Raw genomic sequence first — 21,863 nt, 5'->3', positions numbered from 1 at the left:
TTCATTCATCGTAGACAAATTTGCAATATAAAAATAAAACACAAATATCTGAATAAGATCTACGGATGTTTTCATTAACCGGTGAAAATATACTACATATACCACAATTATCAAATCCAGTCGCCAGCTATACGCAGGCATAAAAAACACCCGTCCGAAATGAGTTAATTTTCACCCATTGATGAGAACATCTCTAACAAACTTTAGCCTGTCCATGAGTGAATTTCTGCGGGTAAAAATGTATCTAGGGAGTATTTTTATGTTTACTTTATATCATAGTCAATAAATTCTATAAACAACATATTTTCGTGAATTAAAAAAATATTTACACCAGTAAACATGATATATTTCAGAATTATCCATGTTTTATTTCGTGGGTTTTTTTTGACAGCGTCATTACGATGACGTCACACAAACTTTGCTTTAAGTGAAATGTCATGGGTAAAACAGAAAAATGTGGTTTTAGTATCTTAAAACAACCACAGATGGCAGTATAAGTACTGTTTTAGAAATTAATATCAACGGGCTTTACTTCATGTACACCCATACTCCTTTGAGGAAAGTTTTGTCTGGATGACCATGTATAGCCATACTCCTGGATAGGTTAAAAGCGGTGTTAAATTAGTGTTTTATTTTTACATTTAAATCATCATGTTTTAATGTAATTTTTATAAACTACAAGAGTGAAAGTAATTCGATAATAATCTTTCGGTAATCATTGCTTTTTAAAGCAGGATTACCGAAAGCAAGCGCGCCGATATCAAACAGCAACATCACTTCACGACGAGTGTCCGAAGACGATAAATACAATTTTGTTTGTGTTGTGTATTGTTTATTTATATCTAAATACAGAGTCCACCTCCGTAGTGTAATGGTCAGCATGCTCGGCAACCGTTTTGGAGGTGCCGGGTTCCATTCTCAGGGAGGGGGGGGGATTCAAATAAATATAAATGATTTTTTCAACCTTGCATTTAATCAATATTACCCTGGACTGGTACATGAAGCGAGGGCTGATCACCTTTCCTTCATGTGTTAATGATCAAGATAACACTGCGTTTATATGATTCAGTACCTTTTGCACCATTGGGGTGCGGATAAAGGTTAGAAGAAATATATTAGTTCATGTTTTAAAAAAATATATTAATTTATTTTAAACCTTTTTTATTTAACGGACATTCGGCCTCTAACGGATACCCCCTCCCCCTAATAAGTCTGTTATATAGAGGTTTTACTGATTTTGATTTGGCATATAGAGGTTTTACTGATTTTGATTTGGCATATAGAGGTTTTACTGAGTTTGATTTGTCATATAGAGGTTTACTGATTTTGATTTGGCATAGTCTGAGACTCGTCCTTGTGAATTGAAGAGTTCTCATTTTTCTAGATGGTGATGAACGCATTCCGGAGACAGGAAGAGCTGTCGAAGGCCCAATTTGAATCTAAAAAGCAGGAAAAGGAAAACGCTGAAAAACGGAGGCAGAAACTAGCGGAAAAGAAGAAAAAGGAACAGGAAGTTGCGAATTCTCATGCGGAGATCACCGAACTGACGGACGCAGAGGCCGAATTGCTGGAACATGACATTGAAGAGCAGAAGCATAAAATTGAAGGTGAATTATTGACATTTTACTACGTTTTTTGTTGTTTGTTGTTGATACACATCAGCCAGTGAAATGAGTCACAATATTTTGAGTGTGTTCGAAGCCTTGTTCACAAATCTGCGTTTCTCCACTTGTGGAAACTTCCCTCTGAACTAGAAAAACCTAAATTTGTGAACAATGATTTGAATATCTCTTTTATTTTTATAAAAAAAGGAATAACCCGCAAAGCCCCTATTAGAAGCTTGTCTGCAGGTAGGATATCAAGGATTTATTTTTATTTTTAAACCCTTATCTGCACCCAATGGTGCATAGGGCACTTGTCTCGATATCTTGATCGTTTACACATGAAGGATCGGAAAGGTGATCAGCCCTACGCTTCAGGTACCAGTCCAGGGTAATATGTATTGAATAAATATGTATTACAGTGAAAAAATCACTTATATTTATTTTACCCCCCTTGGGAATCGAACCCGGGACCTCCAGAATGGTAGCCGAGCGTGCTGACCATTACACTATGGAGGTGGACATATCAAGGATAGGGAAGGTAAATATGAAAAATACATCACAAATACCCGGACCAATTCAAAATATTTTTTTCTTGGATTTATTTTGCACTTGGCGGGAATTGAACCCGCGACGCCAGTTTCGCAGTCAAGCGTCTACCCAACTACGGTAGGATATTAAGGCTAGGGAAGGTAAATGTGATAAAATACATCACAAATACCCAGACCAATTGAATCTTGAATTAATTTCCCTCTTGGAAATCGAACCCGCTACGCCAGTTTTGCAGTCAAGCGTTGACCCAGCTACGCCACAGCGTCTGTCTATACCTTTACTGTTTGCCTATACTTTGTTTTATTATTTATTGACTTTATGGAGATTTTTTAAAAATTGAACACATAAATTGAGGAATTACTCGTATCACAATATGCCTTACCATTGCATTCTCTGTTTTTTTTCTTTGTTTCTTTTATTTGTGTAAAATTTTATTATTTTTTTTATGTGTATGAGAGGAGATCCACGAATGTGGTAGTGATGATTGTACAAGAATCATTAGAACTTTCACAAATTTTCAATAAAAAAGCTTCTTCATCTCACCAATAGATGTCTCTCGTGAAAATTCTTGTGATTCTTGTACAATTTCGAAAGTGGTAAAAGATGGTTATTTTCATTAATTGATTCGGCAGTCACTTTGTGGTAAAATCTATCTATTTTTAATTAATGTTTTAGTCAATAAATACCACTATTTCTTAAAATCTACTGTGACACCACTTAATAGATAATTTTATAGAAAATGACCACAAATCAACCACAATAATGTAGAAATCCTAAAATAATTCATACGAAAAGCCAAAAACTGCAGCATTTTGAAACAATAAAAATTCATAAAAATATAAAAAAACAATAAACCTATAGTTAACAATATGACAATGACTAAAACCTTCCCCCTTTTGTCTATGTTCCCACTGATAAGAAATAAAAATAAAAAATAAAAATAAAAATTAGTAACAGCTCCTACCCCCTCTTCAACCTTCAACGTTTAACTCTAAAATTTAGAATTAGCTTCACATACAGTGTTTGAAAATTATACGGAATGCATTGAAACACGTGTCACAGTAGATTTGAAGAAATAGTGGTAATTACTTAGTAAAACATTATTTAAAAATAAAATATGGTTAGTTAGTTGGTTTAATGTGTCTCCTCTGTGCTTCGCAGAAGAAGATCAGTCGGGCAGCTCCAGCGCAGTCAACAAAATGGACGAAGAGGAGGAGGAAGATCCCAAGGAGAAGGGCAAGCTGAAACCCAATGCCGGCAACGGGTGCGATCTCCCCAACTACAAATGGACTCAAACTCTGGATGAAGTCGAGGTAAGTGGTTATTTACAAATACTACTTTGTGATCGGTAGCCTGGAGGGAAAGAGAGGGAGAGGAAGATACCCCGCACGATGGACCGATCAAATTAAGGCAGCAACAGGCACCTCGGTGATTGGAGCGCTACGTGCAGCGCAGTCAAGGGATAACTGGAGAAGAGTCATTGCTTCTGCAAGGGTCACAACCCTCAGCAATGAGGAATAAGACGGAGAAGAAGACTACTTCGTATCGAGAATACTGGTACAGTGGTTATCTGGCCGCTGTTGAATCCGGCATTCCTATATAACGTGCTTGTACACTTATTCCGGCAAATCTTTGTTGATGCGTGTGTGAAAAGGTTCTTACTAAACACCACCACAAACTCATTATCCTCTCAAGTATGTAGTATGATATGTATTAACTTTTCCTTGCCGGTGATATATATTTCAACGACAGTATCAATATAAAATGAAATAAATGCAGACTCAGAATGTATTCCATCTTAATACAATTACATATTAAATAATAGTATTATAATTAATAAGTGATTCATTTACAACGATAGAAATACATAAATTGTAAAAAAATTAGGGATAGAATCACCAACACACAAACATTTTTCAGCGTATAATTTATATTTGAAGCAATAACTTTGTGATTTTTCCATTTTATAATCAAAATATAACTATGTTTTAAAATCACTTAAGTGTTTTTAAAACAAAGCTATTTTTTAATTATGTATCTCAGTGTGTTCGTGCGTGTAGTGCTGCTTTACACGCACACGCGGCTTCATAGTGTTTCCGCCGATCTCCTTTTAGCAGCGCGCAAGTTGTCCTTCGAGGTGGTTGTGTCGCTACGTCAGCTATCACTACGTCATTTATACCAAGTGTTTACCACTAGAGACTGGCACTTAGCGGTAGCTCTGTAGTTCTTTGGGTTATACTACTCGGAGACGGGTTGATACCTGTGCTAGTTCCTTAGTGTTTACTTGCTCAATTTAATGAAGGATTGTTTCCGTATATAAGCCATACTGAGAGAGACTTGTGTATTTTTGTCTAAGGCAACTCCCCCACTCTTACCCTTCTGTACCGCCCGCCGTGACGTAAATAAAAGGCGACGGTAGTGGTCTCAGGCTGTCAGTTGGAAAACAGCTCTCGTACCGGAACATACTACGCTATGCCTTCGTTGAATCTGTCATAACATTATTTTCTTTTATGCATTTATAAATTATTTCCTAAGGTAGCTACCCTCGAAATCTAAACTTGTTTCTTTATTGAGGGGCAATGTACCGTGTCAAATTACACTCTACAATGGTCCTTTTCGGGCCCACATTCTTAATTATACTTATTTATATTTGTAGAATAATTTGTGCATTTTTAATTTAAGTTTTACTTGATTAATACCACTCTTTCTTAAAATCTATTGTGACAGGTGTTTCAATGCGATTCGCATCATTTTCAAAGACCGTATGTGAAATCGAAATTTTTGAGTGGTGTCCTTGAGACGTCCTCGGGATCCTTGTAACGAATTAACCATAAAATAAGTAGTCGAAAAGATTTTTAATATTTTGTTTAATTTCAAAATACATATATATCACAGTTACATAAATTATTGATTATAACACACTGTGTCGTACAAACAGTACTTGCATAAATGGTTGAGCAGAATGCATTCCTCTAGACAGTATATAAATAGGTTAGTATCGGGGTTTAAGCGCCAAGGATGGGACATTATGCGGCTATTGTTACAATATATGTATATAGCCAACGGCTCTTTTTGGTCGATTCGTTTAGTATTCTTCTATCTTAAATTATGGAAGATGATTTTTTACTTTATTTTTTAAATTGGAACGATGAAAAATGATTCTTAATTTACTAGATAAAGCATCTCGCATCCGTATCCGAACTGAACACTTCAAGAAAACCGCGATCCGCTGTCTCTTCTCTGCCGCACTGAAAAAAAAACAAAATACATTAATAAATGCCAAATTGGTTAAATGGAAAACATAAATCTGTATACATATAAATAACCAGGGCTTTTTTCCATTTAACCGGATCCACGCGGCTCGCATAACCGTATGTGTTTTAACAAACATGCCCCATACGCGGCTGACATAAGCGTATGTGTTTTTACATTGCTCCAAGTTTCGAACCTCAGTTCAACTTAGAGAAATTTTTTCATGTTGTGGAACTTTGGATAAAATAATACGTCAATCCTTGGCCTTATGACATCTGTTGAAATATCTGACTAATAATTTGTAACATCACAAGGATAAATAAAAGAACAGATCCCTGATTTTTCTTGCGGTCGGTAATTATTCCGCGCCATGATCATGCCCTATATCTGTCTCACTCTCGACGCTACGCATCGCCAGTGGGTAAGAGTGACACACGATGCGTGCTTTGATTTATTCATGTTACGATCTTATTTGTTTATATTACGATATATTTCAAGAATAATGTGACACAAGTGTATTATAGAGTACCAAAAAAGCACAATGAATCCCATTGAACGTTTTTGCACGGGCGTCTCTTAGGAACAAAGTTAACGCGGTTAAAAGGTTAATGCAGCGAGTGTTTTTGCCTAGAATTTTCACTCATGAATTACATGAAATTATAGTAACTTTGAACACAAAGAGTAAATCCACTCACGACTAGGCATAGGCTATGAAACTTAAATAGTTAAAGCCTGAGTAGGGTCATGATAAGCGGTGTTGCAAAAGCCGTAGCTAGATTTCAGAGTAACTTGGACGTTAGATAATTAAAAAAAAAATCCATGCAATGCGGTGGAACGGCACCTTTTTTCACGGGTAATTTTTATATTCAAAATCAATTAGACAAAGCACTGTTTGCGCTTACAGAATTACAATCTTTATTTATATCATTCGGCAAAATGATAAAATGTGGCATTGTAATGAATGTTTGAATGATATTTGAATATATATATTTATTTAGTAAATGTTTAAATGATATTTGAATATATATTTTTTTAGTAAAAAGCATAACATGAAGTGAGTGCCGGGTCCTTTTTTGTTTAAAAATAGCCCAGTAAATAAATAACTAACAACATTTTGAGTGTGTTGAAATACTTGTTCATAAATCTGGATTATCTCAAGTTGGGAGTTATTTTTTACATTACTGTTAAAGTTATTTTTCACATTTCAATGTGGATGAAGAAGAATTTGGGAGTCTGAGGATTTACAGGGCTCACGACCGTCTTACACCATATATAGCTATTGTGAATTTACACATTGAGTATCCCGCTATTTGAGTACTTGAATATGTTCTCCACCGATACGAGAAAGAAATATAAAAATCGGTCAATATTTGAGAAAAATAATATTGATTTTGTACATATCAAATAAAATGTGACATTTTTGGAATTTTAGCATACATATAAGAAAAAATCTCATCACTAAAACGGTTAAATTCTTTAAAGAATCCTTGCGTAGTAGTCGGACGGTTTTTTTAGAATAATTTTTAGGTGCGTTTGAAGAACGATTGAGAAGAAGTTTTTTGGGCCGTGTGATGTAAGCATACTCACTTTCAATGTAACATATTGCCGCTAAAATGCCAGCAGTGAAGAGAACCGTCATGGTGACGACGAGCACCGTTATTTGATGAGTCTTTTTGCAACACCACATTTGCTTCTCGCTCTTGACGCTCCGGCCGTGCCTCGTGAACCCGTTGACGACCGTGAAGTGGGTGGAGCTCGCGACGGACTCTGCGTCCTTCAAGTCCTTCCTCTGGCCCTTGGATGAGGTTAGCTGGACGTGGTTCCAGAAGGGGTCCGAGTGGTTAGTCTCAGTGGCCAACTCCAACTGAGACTCTTTATCCTGGCCGTAGATGGAGGCGCTGCCCGCGGAAGCGACATATGCGGATAGGTTATTGTGGTAGTTGCGAGTGGGAGAGGTCTCTGCCAATCGCGTCGGGGAATGATGACCGCCGACCTGGGCCAAGCTCGCCGCACTCAGGAGGAGTGATCCCGATGAAGCACTCTGCAGAAACAAAGAAACATTAGTATCGAAATAGATAAATACATTTCCGTATATTTAATGATTTTTATCAATCTTTCCATTTGTTGAAAGCATACTTTCAATCATCTACTGCTGCCTATTGCTATAAACGAATCAGTGTATCATTCACTCTGTCCATGGCATTCAGTCTCTATTCTATATCATTATCAATCTTTCCATTCCTACTTCCCAAATATACTCAATCTCTATTGACAGATGAAGACATCTACCCGTTACCAAAATTTCCCCATTTACTACTGCCTACTGCTATTGCACTGCCAGTTTAGCTTTCGCTTTCCATTACTAATTTCAGTGCACCATTCACTCTCTTTTCTATATCATTATCAATCTTTCTATCCCTAGAAAATATTCGGATCTACATTCATCCCTTTCAAAATCCATGACTTTGGATTTGCTGCTCATTCATCAGCAAATTACTTTCTTTGCACACATTTACACCAGCCTTCAGGTCTTGTCTACTAATGGCAAGAAGCATAGCATTGCAGGCAAAAGGAGTCAAATTGATCATTTTTAACTTCAATATTTAAACCTTTCATCAATGTATAGATTAGACAGCAACACTGAATACTTTGCAGTGCCCTTTGCACTATTGGGTTCGGATAAGGGGTAGAAAAAGATCAATACATAGACAACCGCGGTGACGTTACACAGCCCTGTTTAACACCTTTAGAATAGGTAGACAGTTAGTTAGTCGGGTCCACTTACGTGCGTGCTGCGGTTGCTGGAGGAGCCCGGCCGGCAGTGCTTGCCGCCGGCGCGCGAGTGGCAGGGCAGGCGGCACCCGCCCCGGGAGCCGGCGCAGCTGCCGGAGCTGACGCTGCCGCCGCCGCTCGAGGCGGACAGCGAGGGGCGCGGGATGGACCAGCGCACCACGCTCTCCATCTGCAAATTCGAATGAGCATGTCTATTACAAATGGGCATCTCTTTGTTACAAATGGGCACGTCTCTATTACAAATGGGCATATCTCTATTACAAATGGGCATATCTCTATTACAAATAGGCGCGTCTCTATTTCAAATGGGCACCTCTCAATTACAAATGGGTACCTTTTTAATTGCCAATGGGCACCTTTTTATAACAAACGGGCACTTCTTCATTACAAATGGAAACCCCTCTATTACAAACGGCCCCTTTTTATTATAAATGGGCACCTTTTTATTACAAATGGGCGACACTACCCACGGGACTACAACCGGACACATTTTACTACAAATAGCCACCTCTTTATTACAAATGGGCACCTTTCTATTACAAACGTCATGGAACCTTCTACACTTCTCTCCAATAACTCTTTACCTGCGGTGCATAACATACAATCTGTGACAGTGCAGAATTCGAATTCCATCATTATATTTTTTAAATGTAAACAAATGTCTGGCCACTGGTCTGCCATCTTTTCTTCTTGGCGTAGGCCTTGTGGCCTGTTTTTAAGATGGATTAGCCTCCTGCATTGTCATGAGGCATACTGTACATATATCGTCTGGGAAAAGATGGTATTTTTTTGGAGTGTATCTTTGTTTTATAGGTCAAATGAGCAAATTAACTTCAACAGAATGATCTTTACCAAATTGTATTGCCATATTATTTTGGTTCGAATTCTGGATATGACGTTTGCAGAGTGGACCACAGATGTCACATGAGGTTATATTATATAAAAATATTTGTCCCTACATATAATTTATTACTAACTAACGAGCTAACCATCACGTCGCTCGCCGTAGAGGTAGGCAGATATTATAAAACGCCATACCAACCTGTCTTTGCAAACGATCTTTGCCTTTTATGCATCTCCTCATACATTATCACCGATTATTCCGAGTCCTGATCAGATTCCTTTGGAATACTTGATCGTGTCAAGTCTTCCTCTGCCTCTATTTCTACATTTGTTTCATAAATTTGTTTTACCGTTCTTTCTTCATTCAATCGATTCACATGCCCAAACCATCTCAACACACCTGACTTATTATTTTTTTTTTATTATGGATAATTTAATTTAATTTAATTTCTTCAAATGTTACGTTATATTTTCAATAATTATTTGGACTAGGAAATGAGTTACATAATTTCATATCATTTATGTGTTTTTTTATTTATCCAAACTACTGGTATGGTATAGTGTTTTTAATTTTTTTTTTTAGTAATGTATTTTCCATAGTAGTTTTTTTCTTACATACGTTTTACGATACATCATAATAATAATTATTGTAACTGGACTAGAATCACGAGAGTAAATTGTGTTCCGTATTGCCTCCATTTTCGATATGCAAATTAAATAAATTTTTCGATTGTCGAAGAAAGAAATCGATTACGCTAATGACGCCATTTTTCATTCATACTTCAAAATTGCATAATATTCATTGTCATATTAATAAGTAAAAATACTACACACACACACATATATACACATATATATATATATATATATATATATATATATATATATATATATATATATATATATATATATATATATATATATATATATATATATATATATATATACATATATATATACATATATATATATATATATATATATACATACATATATATACATATATATCCGCCTCTGTAGTGTAGTGGTCAGCACGCTCGGCTACCGTACTGGAGGTCCCGGGTTCGATTCTTAGAGGGTCAAATAGATAAAAGTGATTTTTTCACTCTTATATTACCCAGCGGAGGGCTGATCACATTTCCTTTATGTGTTAACAATCAAGATAACACTGCGTTTAAATGATGCTGTGCCGTATGCACCATCGGGGGCGGATAAGGGTTTGAATAAGAATTTTTTTTCTTCTCTGTCAAGAAGCGCGATGTCCGCCATGAGCAATGTTCAGTATTGTACGCGTTTCTGTTGAGTTCAACAGACGGCTATGCCATTTGGTAAAAAAAAAGGTTTTTTACTTTCACAATATTATAATAAACGCGTATTTGAATGCAACGATGTCTTAAAATTTTCGTAGCGATCTGTGAATAATTTTAGATTTTAGATTTTGAACAAACGAAATTTATTTTTTCATTAATATGCATTGTAGATAAAAAAAACATTGATTGAATTTTATTTAAAATTATATTATATTAAAATTATTTTTAATTGAATATAATTTTGTTCTGTCCAGTCATTTGTTAGTACCCTCTAAATCGTAATTTTTTTTTTATAAGAATGCCCGATTTAAAAAAAACCCTTGACAACAGGCTGACATAATTATTTATATATTCAGTGTGTGGATGTAGCCGGCCTTGATATTTGCCTGACCATTTTTTTTCTCGAGAGAGAGAGCTTGAAAAAATACATTGAATTCTGTTACATGAACGATGATCGTTCCACAGTGATTGAAATTGCTTGTAATCGTAAAAATAGCTATTAAATTCCGAAAATACATTTTGAATATACAGTGGAACATCTCATAACGAGAATAATTCGTTCCAAAATCGTATTCGCTATGTGAAACATTCGTTAAGCGAAACACTCGTCAAGTTGTCAATTATTTGTAGAATTAGCGAATGTTACACGTGTGTAAAATGATCGCTTAAACCAGCCTGGCGGTAGTAAGCCCCGTAGATGCCCAGACTTGCAAATTCTTCTTCATCTATGTTGAGATGTCAAAAAAATAACCTATTATGTTGACTTTATGGACAATGGAGGCAGGTTGTTCAACTTTATTGCATAATAATCAAGGCTACATTGACCGAAAGAGGTATATCGCTCACTCCTTTCAAGAACGTCATAAATCAAAAAACTTGATTTTTCAGGAGAACGTTTTTAAAGTTTAAAAATATAATACAATGTATTAAAAATAAATATCAAGCCAATTACTGAACTTTTTACTGTGCAACAGATCTTTTTAGGTAAAACCTGAAGGTTTTTTCTCCATTTGAAACATATTTAGTATATTTAAAAAAATAATTAAACAATGCATTTTCTTCGAAATGCAAAAACAACACTTTTTGCCCTGTAGCGGGTAAATATTAAGTTGAAAATATGCCTCTTTTGCTGGGATATAGTACATTTTCTGGGCATTCCGAAAACATGCACAACTGAAAATTGACGATTTTTGATTTATGACGTTCTTGAAAGGAGTGAGCGGTATGTGTAAGGTCTCTTAGCAACAGAATCAAAATTGTAACATGTACCAATGATTAGCATATTTTTTTCTTAATATTTTCGCTTAATCCGTTACAGCAGGTATGTTAATTTAATTATCCGAAATGCTACATACGGTCAGGTGTGTATAAATTGGAGCGACCGTAGGGTACATTCACACGTGTTCCGCGGTGACCTTGTATAGGGTCAATTGGCCGTTTTTTCGTCTAGTCTGATCGCTGTGGCTATTTTTTGCCCGGCAATCTATTACGGTTCCATTAAATCATTATCGATCGCTTCGATATAAAATGTCGATAGAAAAAAACGAACAAATAAACGACCTGACGAGATTTGCATAGCTAACTATAAGCGATTACATCACAGGTGTTACCGGTGTACACATTTTATGGGAAGGTTTTCTTTTTATTTTTTTATTTGATAATTAATTTTCCCATTTCAACATAGATGAAGAAGAACAGTGTCTGGATTCAATACTCCTCCTACACGCCGAATGCAAAACCTCGGCAATGATTTCGCGGACCATATTGATATCGCTCACTCCTTTCAAGAACGTCATAAATCAAAAATCGTCAATTTTCAGTTGTGCATGTTTTCGGAATGCCCAGAAAATGTACTATATGCCAGCAAAAGAGGCATATTTTTAACTTAACATTTACCCGCTACAGGGCAGAAAGTGTTGTTTTTTCATTTTGAAGAATAGGTATTGTTTAATTATTTTTTTGAATAAACTAAATATTTTTCAAATGGAGAAAAAACCTTCAGGTTTTACCTAAAAAATCTGTTACACAGTAATAAGTTCAATAAGTGTCTTAAAATTATTTTTAATACATTGTGTTATATTTTTAAACTTTAAAAAAGTTCTCCTGAAAAATAAAGTTTTTTGATTTATGAAGTTCTTGAAAGGAGTGAGCGATATCTGGAATATGTCACTTCCTAACTATAAAGCGATGATAATTACAATATTTCAGGATAATGCATAATTCCTTGTTTTTTTATTTATATGTTCATCCTTGTTTAGATAAGAAGTTTTCGAACCAATAATATACTTAAAACGAGAAAACATTATTTTATCGTATTATAATAAAGTAAACATGTAATATATATCACGTACCAATTTGCTTCGGCCGTTAATAAAGGGGAAAATATATCGGTCCTTTTAATTTGATAGTATTTTTTTTCTTCACACATTTTGAGTGTTCAAATACTGGCGTTGACGCAATTTTGTAAGTACTGTTTATTGCCGCTATAACAAATGAATCACAAGATGGCCCTCATTTAGTGTGGCTATGTCCAATTTTGAAAAAGAAGGATTTAGATCGGAAATAGAACCTACAAAATATGATATTCAGTTGACATAAATTGATGAGGCAATAGGACATAATGATCTATCGGATTTAGTGGTGTCTTATTTACACATAGTATAATGTATTATTTATTTATATGTAGTCATTTTGTTTCAGAATAACTGTTCATCATCATCATCATCAGGACATTTATATGTAACAAAAAATATTATTCGAATAATAACAAAAGTATAAAGTTGTTATTTGAAACTTTGTCATTTAAAAAATATTATAGTTGTCATTTTATTTGAAGGACAGTGTAATATTACCATACCACAAAGTTTACATTAATTTTAATAAAATAATGTATTTATTTTATCTAATACTGGATTAAAAGGTGAATAAACCAGTGACTAATATTATAAATAATAACAAAATTATTATATTATTCATTGATTCGGCATTAACACTATTCATATTTAGTGATTATACACATCCACTATCATTTTAAAGACATATAAAGTAAATATCCTACAAATCTTTGTACAAGGAGAATTTTCTAAGGCAATTAATATATATTTAAAAAACAAAACAAAACAAAATGGACGATGCTCAATTATTACCGACAGTCCGATCGCAACTAGTTCACACGGTTGATTTTGAAACGACCTAACCAACATAATACCGTGAAATTGAAATATTCAACGAAAACCATAACTTGTACAAATTTTTGTATTTATCGATTTCGCTGTCGCAAGTTGGAAATTATGAAAATTTCCAAATGACGACCGATTGCGGAAAACTGTCCAAGGCGGCGGTTCTCAAATAGTTTTCTTCCGGCGCACCACTTTGAGAAAGTCCTCAAATATGCGTGCCGTCATTACAAGCATGATTAATAAAAAAATAAGTTTTAAATTAATCATTGTGTTCAATCAGGAGATTCTGATAAAATAGCCATTTTAAAAACGCTAGAACTTTATTGGAACTGGCAAAGGAAGGATGAAAGCAAAGGGAACGCTGTTTAAATGCGCTCCCTCAGAAAATATAGCAATAAAAGGTACAGTTAATAGGTATATCAAAAAACACTAGGTAAGGATTATGATTAAATAAAAAAAAGAGAAAATAAAACGATTCACAAACACAACTATCTTTCCACAAAGTATATTTTCAGTTAATTCATTTTGTATCCCTGACTGGGTTCTATTTTATTATATGTCAGGTAGGTGAAAGTGAAACTTATTTTTGTAGATACTGTGAACGTTACACAAGTGTACAAAGTGATCGCTTAAGCCAGCCAAATACCAAGTCATAAGCCGTGGAACGCTCAGACTTACATTTTCTTTCATATAAAAGGGAAGAACGATAAAATTTTCACGACACCTTTAAAAATTATCATCCATAAAGTTAATTTTAAAAAAGCTCACTGAGTCTACACCAGTGATCGCCACCGTGTGGCTCGGCTCCTTCGGTGGCTCGCGTAGGATATTACACTTGCCTAGTAAAATTTTATGATTGTACTCCGAAAATAAATACAAAATGTGCTAAATTTCAACGAAATGCTTAAAAGGTTGCCTTTAAACTAATATAAAAATATTATGTATGGTACGATGAGGGCCGATGATAAAAAAAAAACTACAAAAAGGGTATTTATATAGGTACCTCACCAGACAACTTCAATTTCTAAAAGTAGCTCACATCCTTATTGAGTTTGGAGACCACAGGTCTACACCATCCGAGTGTGGTCTAAAAAACACAAGACGTTACGTGTTTCTCCTCTGTGCTGGCGGATCATGACATCACGTCCGCTTATAGCGGTGGTTATTATGGGCAATACAAGTGTGTACATTACATACATCCATAATTCCCTGACTCTCGTGCGTTCTCACGCTGGAGCCATCTCGCGCGTGCTACCTGCACTTAGGAGACCTTCGATTCCGGACGAAGACCCATCCGATACCCACACACACACACAGTCGAGGCGATACACGCTCGGAGCTATTCCCAACAGGCTGACTGGTCATCGTCGATTATTACGACTCTAGCTAACCATCAGATGCTATAACCGCTCACCTCCTCATGTTCTCCTGGTACAATCCCGATCATCTCCTCACGATGGGTCCTTTATAAGACGATAATCATGATATCTAACTAACTAACCATCACGCCGCAGGGGTAGGCAGAGAGAATAGCACGCCACACCAATCTGTTTTTACAAACAATTTTCACCCCTTCCATTCAACAAGTAATGCGCACCCTCTGATTATTTCGACTTTTTTTACTATAGATTTGGTGTTTAATTTGTAGCGCTCCATTTTAATTTATATATAAATTATAAAAATCAATCTTTGTTTTCTAGTCTACTGTTTTTTTATTATCAAAAACATAAAAGAATAAAATTTGTGACAATTGTTTAGCCTTGTTATGGCATTATCAAACTACCGTCATAATTGTCACAATTTTTATTTCTATGTGTTTTCTATAATGAAATACAATTTAGGAGACCTCATATACCTTATATTCCGCTGGAAACGGCGCTGAATGTACTAAGAACAGTGATCAATAAGTATCACACGTTTTTTCAACGCACAGCTGATAGCGATTGTTCCGATTACCCGATGCGTTTAACTTGATTTCCCGCAGGTATGCAAGTACTCTATTAGAGTTTTTATTCACAATCAAATGAGACCGAAACCTACCCTCGTTTTCCTTTTAATTTTAGTCGAGTAGGAGGGCCTATTTTTTCATCAATATTAACGCACACGTTTCAGAATAGCTCCCATCACCTGCCCGCCTTTGATATTTGCTTGCAACTATCGTACATTGAATTACTGGATATTTGCCGTATATATACATATGTTCTTCATGTAAAAAAACATTTAATAATTTAATAATCATGTTTATTTCTCATTTTTATTCGACTTTAATTCAACCTTCATTTAGTCGCGTAGCCATCTTCTTCGATGTTGAATATGATACCAAACTCCATATAAATGTTGCTCATTAGTTGCTAGATAATGTATGTACACATGTCTCTGTTAATATATATATATATATAATTAATATATATATATATATATATATATATATATATATATATATATATATATATATATATATATATATATATATATATATATATATATATATATATATATATATATATATATATATATATATATATATATATATATATATATATATATATATATATATATATATATATAATTAATATATATATATATATATATATATATATATATATATATATATATATATATATATATATATATATATATATATATATATATATATATATATATATATATATATATATATATATATATATATTAATATTATATATATATATATATATATATATATATATATATATATATATATATATATATATATATATATATGTATATATATATATATATATATATATATATATATATATATATATATATATATATTTATATATATATATATATATATATATATATATATATATATATATATATATATATATATATATATATATATATATATGTATATGTGTTTTTATTTTTTTTATTTATTAATTGATATGTGATAACGTCAGTCCATTTCAAACTTAATTTTCATTTTTATTTATTTGTTAAATTCATAAACATATTTTTTGCAGAGACCCACCAAAAGCCATCTTATGTGTCTTGTCGGTAGAGTTCTTTTTACATTATTTTTTTTTACCTATTTTAACATAATATACACACAAAAAAACTATTTTAAATGTACTACAAATAATAGACAATCTTTATGTATTTATTACTAAACTTGTGTAATTAAACTCTTTTTTTTATATTATATTTAAATCATCATGTCTTTCCACAAAGTCAATGAATGCCGAATCAATAAATAATGTAGGTGTGTTCATAGTTGCTCGAGCGCTTTGGTGCTTTTTTTCTGGCAAGCGATACAAACGCTCTTCTATCACTCGTATTTTTTTATACACTTTTTTCTCCCGTGTTTTTATAATAAGTAAAATAATTCATTGAGAATTCATTGCATAAAATTTGATACTAAAACCTGTTGATTTTTTTTTATTTAAATTATATATTATCCATGCGTTATACATGTATTTACATATATTATAGCATTTAGTGTGGGTTATATGTTTTTTTGCTAATTGATTAGGCCAGTAAATAATTATTTCACCTGATCATTCTCCTACTGTGTGATTGGAGCAAACACGTATGAGTAATATAAATATCTGAAAAAAATATTTAGACGTTTGTCTAAATATTTACTCTTTCAGGTTAAAAAAACGTAATTATAAAATAAAGCCATCTGTTTTCTTCAAATTATTTAAAAAAAACTGTCTCTTTGTGTCTGGGAATTCCAGGGCTTACCACCTGGCATTTGGCTGGGTCGAGTGATCACTTTATACAATTGTGTAACGTACACCATTTTGCCCATTATTGAAAATCCATATTGCATGATTTTTTATTAAGATTTTTTATATGCACTGTTGTTGGATTCTTTTCGTACGTTAGTTGTAATTTTGATAGATGTGAGAGGCACGACGTAACTAATAAAAGATTTTCATAAGTAGATATGTGTAGCTAATATATTGAAATTGTTTTTTTTTGTAGCTATATTAAAAAAAATACGTTTTTTTCTCTCGTTATTAAAAACCCTACTTCATTTATGCAACTTTTTTTTTTTAGTTTTGTATAAATATCATGCCGTAACAATTTAAGTTTAGTCTATTCCGAAACCGGTGGTCACAAAGTATTGTTTTTTTTAAAGTGGTATTACCCAAAGTGAACGATGAATGACAAGGAGAGTGTTATATTATCATACCTCATAGTTTACAATGCTTTTAATATACGAAAAGGAATATTTTTTATCTAAATTTTGTATTTTTGCATTTCTTTTGAGATACTCCTCTCTCTCTGTCTCTCATACTAAATCTCTCTTATTTATTTATTGACTTGGCGTTTAATTTGTAGAACTCCATTTTAATTTATGTATTAATTTTAAATGAAACACAGATTTTTTGAGTCTACTAAGCTGTATTTTATTAACAAAAAACACATAAAAAATTACATTGTGACAATGATAATGCCCTAACAAGGCGAAGCAATTGTCACAATATAATTTTTTATGTGTTTTTTGTTAATAAAATACAACTTAGTAGACTCAAAAAATCTGTGTTTGATTTAAAATTTAAAATTAATACATAAATCTCTCTTATTCTTAATTTTTTAAGAAGGAAAAAAACTGCGTAAAAGAGAGTTTAGCGTATTTAATTTTTTTTGAAGTCGCGGTTTAGTGTGTACGTAAATTAGAAATGAATGTCAACATACAAGGCGATGTGCGTTAATTATTTCCTCAAATACAGATTTTCGCGACGCAAATAGCGTCTCATTATATGGGCAGTCACCCTACGCCTTGCGATAATGTAATAAAATGAATGAACTACATATATTATTTTTGTGACATCTCATCAAAGAAGAAGATGAATATGGAAGTCTGGCCATTTACGGGGCTGGCGACCGTCATAGGCTGGTTTAAGTGATCATTTTACACATGTGTAACATTCACCAATTCTACCCATTATTGACAAGTACACTACTCAAATTCTTGGAAGTTCTATATAATTATATGAACCAATTTCAAAACGTTGTTCTTGAATCACTAGAACTTCGCTAGAGACATCCATTGGTGAGATGAAAATAAGCTTTTTACTGGGCATAAACTCTTTTATTAGTATGTGAGGTCCGAATCCTGGATTATAATGTATACACGAGAAACGCCAGAAAATATCATTTTTATTTTTGTTAAAATTTTGGTAAAATACCTTATTATTTGAACTAAATACAATTGTTGGTAAAATTATTTTTATCAATAACGCATCATGCAAGCGTTTACATAGAGAGATGTGATGTACAATAACAGTCTATTTAAATATATTTAGCTGTGGTGAAGATATAAGGTTGGTTTGTTCATTAATAATTGTTAATGGCGTTCTGTTCTCTCTGCCTACCCCTGCGTGAGGCGGCGTGATGGTTAGTCAATATGTACTAAATTATATTATTAACTTCGTTTAAGACCGCTTCGGAAACGGCTGTCAAAATTAATAATAATAATTAATAAATTGTAATTTTTACGTTCGATATTATTTTCTTTATGGATTGCCTAGCCTTGCGGTATCCTTAATGATGCACGCTACCAAGGAAACCGATGCTTCATACCAGTACCTTGATATTGTAATATCTCTCTCAGTTTTAAATTTTATTATGTTCAACCATTATAATAAGTAATACACATTATGTGGATCGAAGCGGCTGTCGGCACGACATACCCTCCAGTAAGGACACACGCTAATTTATGTTGTACTATACATGATCATGTAGAAATTTATCGGCGGCGCACAATGGAGTCCTGGTTGCAACCCTGATGTGCGGAAGTCCATCATGGAGTCAACAAAAGAAGGAAGTAGACTGAATGCAGTCGAAATGCGATCTCTGAATGTAGCAAAACGATGTATGATAGATGTTCGAATGATGATGTAAGGAAATAATGCAAGGCTGATAAAAGCATTATCGATCAATCAAAAAAAATGTTTGTTGAGATGGTTTGGGCATGTGGAACGAATGAGTGAGGAGAGAATTTCTATTTTCTTTCTTTTCCGCTTGATCAAACTGATACACAGCCTTGCCTTTGTATAATAAAATATTAGAATATTGAAATTTCGTGTGGAGATTGTGATAAAAAATATATTGGCCAAACTGCGAGAAATTTAAACATTAGAATTAAAGAACATCATAGCGGTCTTGTTAGTAATTATTTTTCGGAATTTGCAAATCACATAATAGATACTAATCACTCATTTCACTCTCATAAATTAAAATTATTACACCTTGTTCCATATAAAGGCCAAATTATGAATTATCTTAAAAATTTAGAAATCCAAAAAAACCTGAATTCTAATAATAATTTATTAAATAATATATTGTTTCAAAATTCTTCACCTTTGCTTTCCATTTTTCCTTTGTTTTCAAACTCCGTCCCTTGACTAACCCCTTCCCCTTACTTTCCCCTCTCCTTATTTATAGAACAATTTTATATTTTATATTTTAGTTATTATACAGACCTGAATGATGGAAGTTTAACTTCTGAAACATGTAGTCTATAATAAAACTCATGTGGTAAAAAACAAGTGTTTTCTTTAATCATTATAAAATATTAGATTAACATTACACATTTTTTTAAATATAAAAATAAAACACTTGTTTCAAGATCATCTTATGAATTTTATTAATGTAATCACGACTAGTTTCGAGAACTACAGATGTTCTCATTAATAGGTGAAAATGCAAATTGCTTACAGGCATTTTCACCTGTTGATGAAGACATTTTGAGTGTATCCAAATGCTTGTTCACAAATCTGGACTATAATAATTCAGATTTGTGAGATGTCAAAAAATAATTATTCAAGCGTTTTTATTTTCATGTTCAAATCTCTAGGTTAACTGCGCCAGTTTCGATTCGAGTGAACTGGTTTTCATTGTAATGTCTTCATTTCAGTGTTGCTTTAACGATATCCGCCTTCGAGAACTCCATTTGGATCGAAATTTAATAAAGAAAGGATTACTTTTATTAGTTCAGTTAGTTCATTTAAATTGTATGTTACGATGGTGCTTTTCGTAACCTTGTGGTAGCTACACTGGTTATATGTTTGAGTACCAAACATTAAACCACCTGCAGTACATTTTTATATTTCATCATACTCATAATTTTAAATGACGACAATGTTTCATTGAGTTTTCCCGCGCTGAAGGCACATTTTACAATGCTTCTTAATAAGACGTTTGTTCGCCTCCGTAGTGTAATGGTCAGCACGCTCGGCTACCGTTCTGGAGGTCCCGGGTTTGATTCCCAGAGGGGGTAAAATAAATTAAGTGATTTTTTCACTGTACTGTTTATTCAATATTACACTGGACTGGTACCTGAAGCGGAGGGCTGATCACCTTTCCTTCATGTGTAAACGATAAGGGTTTTATTATTATTATTAATACTAATAAAGAAAACTGTGAAGGTCCTAGTCAAAAGTTACATTTCCAATATTGAACAAAGACTGGTTCCTGAAGCGCAAGAGTGATCACCTTGCCTTCATGTAAGTAATGATCAACATAACACTGCGCCAATTCGATGCAGTGTCCTATGCACCATTAAGTGCGGATAAGGGTTATAAGTAAGTAAGTAATGTATGAGGAGATGCATGAATATGGAAGCGGCGAAGATTTTTTGCAGACAAAACAAATTGGTGTGTCGTTCTATTCCCTCTGCCTATCCCTGCGGGCGTGATGATTAGTTTATTAGATTAGCTTGATTATCGTATTAAAAGTTGTGATGAGATTATCGGGATTATATCAGGAGAACATGAAGAGGTGAGCGGTTATAGCCGTGGTAGGTAATTAGCAAGAAAATGTAATGCAGCTTCGGTCGGCAAGGTCGCCGCAACGGGAAAGGTCATCGACTACCCATTATCCTGTCAGATCGACCGTTCGTGGATGTCGTTATGTCGTCAACGACTCTTAATCTGTATCAGATTATAAATCTTTGCAATATGAAGTCGATTGTAAGGCACGATAGCTTTTGACAACAGCCAGACAGGGGCAATACATATATTATATTATATATACGTTGTTTTAGTCAAATCATGTGATCTATTTCAGATCTACCCACCATTTATGAATTTATCTTTTAAACTTAAGAACACTTTCCATTCCTCGCCATAATACATAATTCTTCAGTGATTCCTTCTCTGTCCAAGCGGCCACGCTGTGGAATGAATTACTTGTAAAAAAATGCACCCTCTCTCATAAATTTTAAGAAACGTCTGAGACATTACTATCTATCATTAGAATCCTAACTATCCATCAAACCTCATCCCTTAGTTTTCCCTCTACCCCCTTCCCTAAACTCCCTTTTTCCTTTGCCT

General features: G+C 33.7%; 2 protein-coding genes across 3 annotated transcripts in view; one reads left to right on the top strand and one right to left on the bottom strand.

The window, feature by feature from the left end:
* nudC (nuclear distribution C, dynein complex regulator) overlaps positions 1–21,863 on the top strand; it is a 120,439-nt gene that overhangs the window by 7,349 nt on the left and 91,227 nt on the right. The window contains exons 3-4 of the mRNA XM_088270731.1: positions 1,385–1,607; positions 3,315–3,466. Of these exons, the coding sequence (XP_088126857.1) occupies positions 1,385–1,607; positions 3,315–3,466 (375 nt within the window). The remainder of the gene's footprint in view (positions 1–1,384; positions 1,608–3,314; positions 3,467–21,863) is intronic.
* The window catches only part of LOC148312943 (uncharacterized), an 87,181-nt gene continuing 70,321 nt past the window's right edge, over positions 5,004–21,863 (bottom strand). For both annotated transcript variants that reach the window (XM_088270752.1, XM_088270744.1), the window contains exons 2-4: positions 8,191–8,367; positions 6,993–7,446; positions 5,004–5,401 (exon numbers count right to left, since the gene is read on the bottom strand). In XM_088270752.1, the coding sequence (XP_088126878.1) occupies positions 5,364–5,401; positions 6,993–7,446; positions 8,191–8,367 (669 nt within the window). In that variant the 3' untranslated portion in view covers positions 5,004–5,363. The remainder of the gene's footprint in view (positions 5,402–6,992; positions 7,447–8,190; positions 8,368–21,863) is intronic.

This window comes from Brachycentrus maculatus, unplaced genomic scaffold, assembly GCF_059751285.1.
Source record: "Brachycentrus maculatus isolate JH-2025_06_01 unplaced genomic scaffold, ASM5975128v1 h1tg000028l, whole genome shotgun sequence".
Taxonomy (NCBI): Eukaryota; Metazoa; Arthropoda; class Insecta; order Trichoptera; family Brachycentridae; genus Brachycentrus; species Brachycentrus maculatus.
This window is presented reverse-complemented; position numbering and strand designations above follow the sequence as displayed.